This window comes from Danio rerio, chromosome 2, assembly GCF_049306965.1.
Source record: "Danio rerio strain Tuebingen ecotype United States chromosome 2, GRCz12tu, whole genome shotgun sequence".
NCBI lineage: Eukaryota > Metazoa > Chordata > Actinopteri > Cypriniformes > Danionidae > Danio > Danio rerio.
The window spans coordinates 45,671,149-45,683,269 of NC_133177.1; the positions used below are offsets into that span (position 1 = coordinate 45,671,149).

Below are 12,121 nucleotides of genomic sequence, written 5' to 3' on the forward strand. Positions count from 1 at the left end.
TTGTAATATATTTATATCATAATTTGATATAATAGTTCACCTGTGTAATTTAAAACTACACTTTAGGGTCTTTTTTGGTCTTTCAGACCTTTTATAAGCCTATTATTAACAAACATTTTGCTCTGTATTAATTTTGTGGAAACTAAAACATAAGTTGGAAAAAAATGCATATAATAGAAATCTTTAGTAACACTGTAAAAGCCTTCTTGACATTTTTGATAAATTGAATGTAACCTTAAACAATGAATTTCCTACAAAAAACATTTACTGCCTTTTAATAGCATACTGCATAATGGCTAACTCTCTATTATCACATTTTAATATTAACTGTATATTTATCTCATTTTTTATTCTTAGTTTTTGTTGTTTTTTTAGGAACATATAACCAGTGGGAACAAAACAAACAAACAAAAAATAATACATATATACACATGCATATATAAAAATATGAAATTAACCTCATCAAAAAAGTAAATAATAAGTATAAAATTAAATATAATAAAAGGTTGCCAAACATATTCTCGCAATGATGCATAACCCCTAGAATTATGTAAATGTTAAATTATAGATAATTATATTGTCATAGTGGAGAAAGCCAGCCATTTACTCCATTTCTTATCAAAGATCTCTATTTGTAATTAAAGTGCATGTGTCATTTTTTCCATTTCCTGAACTTTCATTCATCTTTAGTTGGTGGTTCTTCTTTACATCATTTCCAGGTTATAGCTTTTTTATTTGTTACCAAAAATATCTTAAATAGATATCTTTCCTCCTTTTTAAGTTTATTAGGAATATCTCCGAGATAAAGTACTTTAAACGATCTAGGAATATGAAGATCAAAAATAGCATTGATGGCAGAGTTTCCCAAAAACTGTTAATTCTTGAGCACTGCCAGAATATATGAGCATGATGTGCCTCATTTACCTCACAGTTCCTCCAACAAGGATTGTAATGATTTAATTCTTAGTGTAATAAAAAATCTGATCAAGTTTTTTCCAACAAAAATCACGTCACATTCTTAAGCTTTTTGAGGTATGTGGGACAGCACATATTTTAACTCATTGGTCTTAATTCAAAATAATGCCTACTTCCTTTTCCCATTTTAATCGTATATAGTCTGTTGAGAGTCCTCTATAATTAAGTATTGCTCTATATCAGTGGTTCTCAAACTTTTTTCACCAAGTACCACCTTAGAAAAAAATCGTCTCTCCAAGTACCACCTTACGACGCTATTTTTTTAACCAGTATTAAAAAATAGCGTTGTAGGCCTAATTAAGCAGCTACAGGTGTGCACAGTTTAAAAACGATGCAGATTACTTCCTACTATTAAGAATATGTATTATTGTCAGTCACTTTAAACATTTTAAATAGTCTGAACATTAACTGTGCTTGCAGATAAAAAAAAAGTTTTAGTAAAATGTGCTTTTAAAAGTTCATTAAAAAATGGCGCTGTTCTTAAAAAGTAAAAAGAAAACTGCTGTACTTAAATCTAAAGTATTCAATGTAGCCTATTCATCAAAAGCTGGAAATGCTGCTTGGACCTTATAAATATAGGCTATATGTCATATTCCTACACTTTCAGACAAATCTTGAAATATATGTTAAATGTACATATGACAGGGTTCATACAGGCACAGCCTAATGAAAATCAATTCCAGCACCTATTTTTTTTTTCAAGACTGACATGCTATGTATTGAAGACCTGAAATGTATTCTCAGCAACCCATAAAACATTGCATAGGAATAGATACAAATAAAAAACATTAAAAATAATATTTATTAATCATATATTAATAATATAATAAACCTGCACTAAATGCTTGTGAAATCTTTTTTGTACTCAAGTAAAAATACTATTACACTGCTAAAATAACAACATTTTTAGTAAATAATGCTAATATTTGGTAAAAGTACAAAGTACTCTTTTAAAAAGTACTAGTTGGTTACTTTTGAATAAAAAAATCAGACTTTCATTATGAAATCACTTTTTTTAAGTGTAAACCTGATTTAATGGTTTGATTGCTTAAATCTCAAAGCTACGTGTATAGGAATATGCACTAACAAAGAAAGTATGGTCGATTTTTCCTTTCATGACAATTAATCTTTTTCAATAGCACTGGTAAAACTACCAAATAATCTTTAAGGCCATAGAGACACTTTTTGCCCATTTTTTAAAAAATATATTTTTAAGCTTTGAAAGGTTAAAGTATATGGTAAAAAGATTTTTATTTAGCCTTTTATTTACATATTTTACACTATTTTTCTTTACAATATGGCAAATTTGTTTCTTCAATAGCTGTACATCACATGTAGATTTTATTTTACACTTGATCTTAATCTAAAATAGAAACGTTAAAAAAATACAAGTACACTGTCAGTAAAAAATAAAGCAAATGACTTTATTTTACTTGAGGTATTTGAAATGTGACAACAATACATTTATCAAAGCAGTGCTTTAAGAGTCTTATTGTAAATTTTGATAAATAAACAATAAGTAACAATGGATTGCTTTGATCTGTAATGCTTTAAGACAGATCAGAATACAGCTAAATGTATAAATCACACATATACCTCATCCAGAAACATTTCCAGCATAATTCTTTTGTCGTAAAGAAACAAAAAAGCTCCACCTTTGCTAAAGTTTCACTTAACAACACAGCCAAATAAGAAGACCTTTAGCATTGTTATCGATCATGCATCAATCTATTTCTAAATACTTGATAACTTTGAATACTTTTGACTAAATTTAGTCAAGGAGCAAAGATAAATAATGTCTACTTTAATAGTGGAAAGATCGCGATTGTATTCTATCTGAGCACACAGGCGATCATGAGAGGACTTGCAGTTCATTTGAAAAAAGCATATTTAAGAGCTCGCATATCTGTTTTAGTGATTTGCGTACATGAATGCGCTCTCGTGTTAAAATAAAGCACTCGCCGCATTTGCAGAAATGAGTAATTGCGCAATACCTTCATTCCCGCGCCGCCATTCAGACTGTGTTTAGAGGAGTGACAGGTCAGAGTCGAGTCGACTGGCTGTCGGAGAGCGAAACGTGTTTGTAGATCATCAAAAAGGCAGGAAATATGTCCGCGGTTTAATTACTCTGCTAGACATCTCTATAGTGAAAACATCCGAGAAGCATTAATCCAACAAAACATTTGTTTTTAAGTAGTTTTTTCTGTCTGCAACACAGAAAGCATTTGTCCCGCCCTTACGTTTTACGCAACTAGACAAGGTCGACTGTGATTGGCTACTTTTCATGTCAGTCAAATCACGCTTCAGAATCAATTCTTAAACTTCGGAAACTGATTTATAGCAGCTTATGACACAATGCACTAAAATAAACACTCTAAGCACAGCGCTGTGATCCTACACTTCACAAAACAGCCAATGCTGATCACATCGATGTTATATTACACATTTGAGGATTAAAAGTGTTAATTGTTTCTTTCATTATTCAGCGATTCCTCCGCGTACCACTAGGAGGAAGCCCGCGTACCACTAGTGGTACGCGTACCACAGTTTGAGAACCACTGCTCTATATAATTTAGAAATTGTATTATTCATTTTTTGCTTGTATGTCTGAATGAAAATCTGAACAAGCTGGTTGTTCTAATCCTCATCCTGTATTTCTTTCATATAATAGTCCCGCAACTATAAATATCTAAATAGATCTTGGTTTATAAGACCAAACCTATCTTTTAAAGTTTGGAAGCATTTATAAAATCTTCTGACAAACTGGACTGCACACTCACCTCTTAAAGTGAAACTTGAGGTATTTGAGGATGCTTCTGGAGGCGGGGCTGAAGGTGCAGCACAGGCAGGCTATGATTCGCCAGCTGTTGATGTGGGCAGGGCCTCCAGGTTTGGGGTGGTGTGAGGTCTGCTTGATGAGCTGGCAAAAGAGCTCGTCTCTCAGAGGCCGCAGGTCGTGCGTCGTCTGCAGGAGTGTCTGGATGTGAGGGATGGCACTGATCTCTGTCTCCAGCTGATGGAGGACATTGAAGAGCTTCAGGGCTTCAGCCTGCAGGGTGCCATAACTTCTACCTTTGTCAGCTAAAAAGTGCACACGCAGGATGAAGGTTAGTGTGGATTTCAACATTTATAATGAATCAAATGAAGTCACATGTTTTATATCACACATTATACAATAAAGAGTGTTACAGAGCATCATCAGAGTAATTGATTAATTAAACAAAATACATTTTTATTAATTTTTTTAAAGGAAAAGAAACAATATTGAAAAATTCATCAATAAAGAAATAACATCAATTTCAGCAATAAACAACACTATAGAAGACAACAATATCATTATTTAGATCAGTATAGTTGATCCGTTTCTGTTTAAAAAATAGTATGAATACTACAAATTAATTATTATTGAAGTTAAAACAGAAATAAAAGCTTTATAAAAGAAAACTGGCATTATTCAGCGTACGCTAGTTCAATATTGATTCAGTTTAGTTCAATAATAGTGCGAAGTCCAAATTATGTTCTCTTCCAGTAGTTTAAGCGAGGTAAAATATATGTATAAATATTTAGAATAAAGCCATCATGTAACTCATGTAACTTTTAAATTTTGCATCATTTTGTATAAATAATGTTTTCTGTAGACATAATTATAAACAAATCCTGCTTATTCTCTTTTCTTATAACATGTTTACTTGTGTGGATGTGGGATACTGCATGACAACAATATTTTTCTCATAAAGGCACACTGCAGTTTAATTGTCTCCTACATTAAATGTTTAAAGTCTTTAAGGTCAGGCTGATTCTCAGTAATTTCAATGTTTTTATTGTTCATCAGCTAAAAATCATCATTGTGAAAGTTATCTGTTATTAAAATAAAGAAATCTGCCATTATTTTACAATGAAACCAATTTTAAAACCTGTTTTTCAAAACAATTGCTGTAATCATTCAAGATGTGAACAGACCACTACAAATTTGAGAAACAACCCCCCCCCTCGCATATAGTTATGTGTGATGAGGGCTTTGGGACTTGTACATCCTTTTAAAGGATAGCCCTACTGAAGACAATACTGTATTACTCAATAGTGAATTTTAACTTGTGTTTTACTCACAGCTTTGTTGTGCATCTCCATAGGGTAAAGGTAGGAGTGCTGTGTGCAGAGGGTGGTGTGTGTACCGCAGTATTGGATTCCTCTTGTAGATTTGTTCCACCACCTCTGAATTCAGGCAGTTCTCCTGAAATCAGTTATTTATCAGTATTTCAAGAAAACGATGTTACCTTAAACAAGTCATTCCTGGTCTTCAACATCCAAACAAAACTATTCAAGCCTAAAAGAAAACACTTAAAAGTGGGAAATATTTTAATAAAAAAAGTTATATTCCTTTCTAACCATCATAGAGGATATAAAACATGACATATAATTTGTCAACCTAAAATAAATAAATGTAATTATGCAAAAATGGACCAAAATTCTATTAAAGACAAATCCTTTTCATTTAAAAAAAAATTCTTAAAGAACATTTACACACAATACAACAGTAAAGATTACAGTTTTCTTCTTGATTTAGATTTTTTAAATAAAAAAAAAAAAAAAAAAATATATATATATATATATATATATATAATATGCAATATAAAGTAAATATACATACATTTATATATATATATAATATTCAATAATAGATTTATATATATATATATATATATATATATATGCAATAATAAAATTTAAATGTAAATAAAAAATTTATAAAAATAAAAATATGATATGCAATAATAAAATAAAAAAATATATAAAAAAATTATAGAAAAATATATATAATATGCAATAATAAAATAAAAAAATATACAAAATATAAAATATATAAATATAATATGCAATAATGAAATGAAAAACAAAATAAAAATATAATATGCAGTAATAAAATTTAAATATACATAAAATATAAATAAAAAAAATATAATAAGCAATATTAAAATAAAAAATATCTAAAAAATGAATAGAAAATATATATAATATGCAATTATAAAATATATATATATATATATATATATATATATATATATATAATTCAATAATAAAATAAATATATATAAAAAAATATATATAATATGCAATAATAAAATATAAATATAAAAATATATATATAAATAAAAATATAATATCCAATAATAACTTAATAATATATATGAAATATAAAAAAATATGCAATAATAAAATGTAAAATATATAAAAAAAAATATATAATATGCAATAATAAAATAAAATATATATAAATATCTAAAAAAATAAAAATATAACATGCAATAATAAAATAAAAAAACTAAGAAATATATAACTAAAAACTAGTAAACAATATATAATTTAATAAGTTAAATTAATTAAATATCAATATAATTGATATCAGTTTATATATTTAGTTGAATAGTTTTAGTTAAATAGTTGAATATATATATATATATATATATATACGTTTAATACAAGTCATTTAAAATACATCTAAAATATGTATGCACTTATCTGTGTGTTTTACCTTGATGTCCAGTATAAGCCGCTGCGTGTTTGTGTCGATGAGCGGTTTGCTGTCGATGACGGTCTGCACAGCGTTGGCCCATCGACTAGCCTCCGTCTGCAGCTTGGAGTACAGCCTGTATGAATGCTTATGGCCAAACACACTCACGTTCCAGTACCCTAGACACACATAACAATGGGACAGAGTCTAAGAGATCTGTAAAGGTGTATATTGGTGTACTGTGTTGTTTCTGTGCGCTCACCGGTCTCTCTGAAGACTCTCTCATCAGGAACGAGCACAGAGCAAAGGCTGTTCAGCACTAAAGAGCCCAGTTTCAGAGCGTTTCTCTCCGAACTTTTATAATAGTCCACAGAATTGTGAGTCAGCACAAACCAGCGCTTCTTCAGCTTCAGATTCGCTTGACTGCTGCCTCGGATCTCTTTATATAGCCATCCTGCAAAACAAAACAGACAGGGAGAGATTTGACATACAGTTAAAGTCAAAATGATTAGCCCTCTTGTGAATTTTATTTTATTTTTTCAAATATTTTCTCAAATGATGTTTAACAGAGTAAATTCTTATGTACTTTCATCGTGGTACTGTCAAAGATAAAAGATAAAATAAATGAGTTTTTAAAACTATTATGTTTAGAAATGTCTTGAAAAAATCTCTCCGTTAAACAGCAATTGGGGAAAAATATACAGAGGGGCTAATAATTCAGGAGGGTTAATGACTTCAACTGTGTTTTCACATTTTAAATTCAGTGAACATTAAGTATAATGGCTGTCTAAAGTTTAAATGTGTATAAATCAGTCCCTCCAGGACTTTGCAGGGATTTTTTTGCAGGGACTTTTCTTAAAACTTATGACATTATTTGGAGTTACAAAATACTGGAGGGACTGTTATAAGTGAATGACATGAATTTTATTATCTCCACACATTTTGTATTTTTGTATGTATACAGATTAAATAAAGTTCAATAACTCAAACATTAAATTCTCAGCTTGCATGTCCTCCCCGTGATGGCGTGAGTTTCCTACGGGTGCTCCAGTTTCTTCCATAATCCAAAGACATGCGGGACAGAGGAATTGAATAAGCTAAAATTGGCCATAGTGTATGTGTGGGTGCGAATGGAAGAGTGTATTGTTTCCCAGTGCTGGGTTACAGCTGGAAGGGCATCCACTGTGAAAAACATATGCTGGATGAGTTGGCGGTTCATTCCGCTGTGACGACTACTGATTAATAAAGGAACTAAGCCAAAAAGAAAATGAATGAATGAATAAATATCAAATTAAATAGCACTAACAATTCTATAGTATATAGCCAAATCCACTATAGTAAACATAAAATACAGTCCTAATAATACCAAACAAAACATCTTTGAAGGTTTTAGTTCATCAATCTGGCTAAAGCATTGAAAATGTACCTCTTTTTTCTATTTAGCACAATGTTGCTCTGGTGATAAGATTCACACTCACTGTATGCAGACACTCATACACATGTAAACGCTGAAAAATATTTCAGCCATGACTAGGAAGTGTTTTGAGTGAGATAGTAGGAGTGAAGTAATAAATGAACTGTATCTAAAAACACTACTCAGACAGTTGTTTAATAACCCACTGTAGCATGATTTGTGTGAGCTCTCACCCCTGATGATAAACTCTTGTCCCTGCACACGCGTGTCTCCTTTCGTTCGCTGGAGCAGCGTGATCCAGTGATGCATTTCTTCAGCTGATTCAGCCATGCAATGCAGCACACGATGGGCTGTGATTATAACAAAGGCATTCGGCCTGCAGAGAGATAAACACAAACATTTAAAACATTTTATTATCTGTACCTGATAATAGAACACTATTGTTTTTCCCAGAGTAAAAAAACACCCTGTAAGATTAGGTTGAAACTTTAGTAGATGTCTTAACCCAAAACAACTATAGTTAAATCCAAAATATCCTAAATAATTCAAAATAACTATATTTAAAATGCATTAAAAAAGCAATTAATGACAAAACCATAAAGAAATAAAATTTACAATAAAAAAATTAAAAATTTAAATAAAAATATAAATTTTTAATCCCCTTAATTTAGCAATATAAAATGGAGCTTAAAAAAAGAAAACACTATATATACACAACAGTTCTGTCTGGTTTTCGAATCTAATTGGCTGATAGTCGAGAGATATTCTGCAATATCAGAATTGGTACAGCCTCTTCACTCTTGTGTATTACTCCGCCCACATAAAGTGACAGCAGATCAATAAACTCATTACAGTTTGACAAATATTGCAGCTGTTCGACAACATAATGTATTTTTGAGCCTTTTTTAGGTGGGTGAGAATGTAGTTGTTTAGATTGCAACTATGCAGTTTATTTATAAGGACAGTGTCTATTTTAAATAATCATTCTCTCAGAAATTCAGCGCACTGACGGCCATTAGCCTGTCATACTGAGCAGAACAAAAACAGTTGATGTGCTGCCACAAGATGGCGACAGAGACCGCATAATAAGTCCTTAGGGGAGAAAAACAAAATTTCCTCATTGTATGTTTTAAACTACAGCTGAACAAATGGTTAGGTAAAAGGCATTCCACGTCGATCTCTCTTTTATATGTTGTAGTGCTGTATAAATAGTAATCTGCTAGTGTTTGCTTTGCTTTGACTTTTTCTGGGATAATTAATGTGATATCCTGATTGCAATATAGAAAATCTAGGAAATGTCTCTAGACTGATGCCATTTCATGCCGTTCAGCCTTATAATCCTAAAATGTCAGCAAAATCACCTGTTTTGTCTTCACTTTAGAGATTATGCTAGAGAATCATTTAAATACTAGCAATAAAGTGACGTGTTTTTAAGCAAGAGTTTCTGTTGTTCTGACGTCAGCTGCAGATGTGAATGAAGAAAGTAGTTCCTCATACAAAAGGATTTTGAGACTCTCTGTGTTTGATTTTCTTTTTTATATACATGACTATGCCGTGGAACTGTTGTATAAACGCAATATCACACGAGTAGCAGTGCAATATGGCTGTATATCAGCACTGGTGGGACACTAAGGCACTCGGCCTGCAGCCTCAAGCCAATGCACGCCTCCCACCAGTGCCCATATACAGCCAAATCACACTGCTACTCGTGTGAAATAGCTCATATACAAACACACACGCGCACACACATACAAATCTTTTTATTTAAACAATTTTTACCTTTCTGGGTTGTCAGAGGCACATACAGAATCAATCATTCCTACATCCAAAGTTCCCTATAAAAAAAGAAAACACGAAACTCTTTTCTAAATAGCTTATAAATAAATGTGAACAGACATCTTGTTGTAGATCAATTTTGCGGTGGGTTTATATATATAATACTTACCACAGCATTCTGAGGATTAGCTTGTTCATCGTGCATCTCTCGAATCTCCTGTTCTGTTGACATGTGCACCTGACTCAACACGCTGAACCAATGACTGCGCACAGACACAGACAACAATTCAAAACCTCATTCAACTGTTTTACACGCTCAGTGAAATAACAAGGCTTGAAAGGAACATGATTGAAAAAACAAAACAAAAAACAACAACTCTTACCTGGAATCCTCTGCCGTTTCTGCTACAAGGTGATACGTTCTGCCTGGCATAACAATATCAATCCCATTCTCCTTCCCAGTCACATCAATAATCTCTCTAACAGAATCGCACAAAAACAAGAGGAAAACAAAGACGAATAAGTAAAAATGAAACATGCCAAATGATTTATTCTTGCATAGTTGAAGTCTCTTGTATCAGTATACATTTGTTTTTTCTCTCTTAACAATGCAATTCTGACATGAGACCAAGACACGCTGAGCCGATGGTCAGCTATTGGCTTTGCTCAGTAAATCAGCTAAGCTCTGATTGGCTTTTCAGCTAAATATAAGAGTGTGAGAACAAAAATTGAAGCAAAGAATCAAAGTAAACAACGCAGATCAAGAGGGAACACAAAAAAAGCTGGCTGTCATTTAATCTAATTCATTAACTATTTGCAACATGTGAAGTTTATTTATAAACTAATTTCAAGAGGAGCACGTGATTATTATTGAACATGGCTGATCCCACATTAACTAATGCATGATTCTGATATACCTACCTGAGCTCAAACTCCCCTCTTGCCCTACAAACGGGAGGGAGCTCATTCCCAGGACAGCATGCCAAACAAGCTTTATTATCAATCATCAGCTAAGTGTGAACTCTTGAAATATGGATTATAAAATGATCAGATATATTTGCATCGCTGTGTGTTGAGTGAGAAGTACTGTGAAAATGATATGCAAACACTTTGTTTGTCGACGTTGGCTTAATGTGTCCCAGGCTTTAAAGTCAAATGCAACTTATTTTTTCTTGAAAATACAGTAAACTCTGCTGCCTTTTAGTAGCTTTAAAATAAAATAAAAAACATAGCATAAAAAAGGTGTAAAACATTTTTACGGGCTGCAGATTAAAAAGAAAAAGATTTTTTAAAACAAATTTTGCCCATTTTCATTCAGTTTTTTTCCTCTCACTTTGACTTATGTATTTGACATATATTGAAGGTTTTCATTTTATTTTATTTTAGCCAAGTTATGACTGCAATGCCTTGGATAGGGATTACTTTGGGTTTGTTAACAGGGTAAAAGTTTAATTCTGTACAGAGATACTGTATTCTATTCTGTATTTTGCTTAAGAATCAATATAACTGTTCAGCACTAAAACAAAGTTTGGCCTCCTTAAAAGTGTCAAGGCAGCAGATTAAAAAAAACAAACAAAAAATCTATCAGTCCCTTAAAATAGGCAAAGGGAAAGCATATGAAGTGTTTCAAATCTGCTATCAACACACTGAGGTTAGAGACTGGTGACAAAAATAACAATAAACTGATCACTATCAAATATACTGTGCTGCATGATTGCATTGATATACTGTAAATATTCTGCATCCATAACTTCTGCATCTAAACGGAAACTACTACAAATTCATATGCAATAAGGTCATCTGAAATGACCTTTTCAGTGCTAATGTTTCAATGAACTTTCTGTAGTCTTACTTAGCTTCGTGCATGTCCAGCATGCCTTTCATCCTCTCCTCGGTGTCATTCTCGTAGTAAATGAGTTTGCTCTGTCTCAGGACGAACCAGCGGCGCCTCCAGTTGCGGCGGGACAGTGTGGAGGAGCCTCCGCCCTTCTTCATCAGCCAGCCCTGTTTCAGAGCCTCCTGTCGGCTCCTGAACCACAGAAATGTCTCATCCTTCAGCACACACCAACGACGCTTCCATGAGTTCAACAAGCCACCTGCAACATGCACCATCACAAATAAATATCTGATTGCAGTTAACACTTGTTTCATTTCAAAACATACAGGACCATTTATGGTAGTTCTATTTAATATAATAACCCTGCTAATGGTTCGATGTCAAGTTCATGGAGTATAGAGTGATAAAATATTCCATATACTAACAATTTAAAACAGTGGTCACCAAACTTGTTCCTGGAGGGCCGGTGTCCTGCAGATTTTAGCTCCAACCCTTATCAAATACACCTGAACAAGCATAATCAAGGTCTTACTAGGTATACTAGAAACTAGACACCGGCCCTTCAGGACCGAAATTGGTGACCCCTGATTTAAAATAACGGTTTGTGCTT

General features: G+C 32.4%; 1 protein-coding gene across 3 annotated transcripts in view; it reads right to left on the reverse strand.

Annotated features, from left to right (window-relative positions):
* myo10 (myosin X) overlaps nucleotides 1–12,121 on the reverse strand; it is a 95,290-nt gene that overhangs the window by 10,758 nt on the left and 72,411 nt on the right. For all 3 annotated transcript variants that reach the window (XM_073929123.1, XM_005171401.6, XM_073929125.1), the window contains 9 exons: nucleotides 11,527–11,770; nucleotides 10,058–10,153; nucleotides 9,844–9,937; nucleotides 9,678–9,733; nucleotides 8,132–8,274; nucleotides 6,747–6,938; nucleotides 6,506–6,663; nucleotides 5,083–5,206; nucleotides 3,756–4,056 (listed from right to left, as the gene is read on the reverse strand). In XM_073929123.1, coding sequence (XP_073785224.1) covers nucleotides 3,756–4,056; nucleotides 5,083–5,206; nucleotides 6,506–6,663; nucleotides 6,747–6,938; nucleotides 8,132–8,274; nucleotides 9,678–9,733; nucleotides 9,844–9,937; nucleotides 10,058–10,153; nucleotides 11,527–11,770 — 1,408 coding nt within the window. The remainder of the gene's footprint in view (nucleotides 1–3,755; nucleotides 4,057–5,082; nucleotides 5,207–6,505; nucleotides 6,664–6,746; nucleotides 6,939–8,131; nucleotides 8,275–9,677; nucleotides 9,734–9,843; nucleotides 9,938–10,057; nucleotides 10,154–11,526; nucleotides 11,771–12,121) is intronic.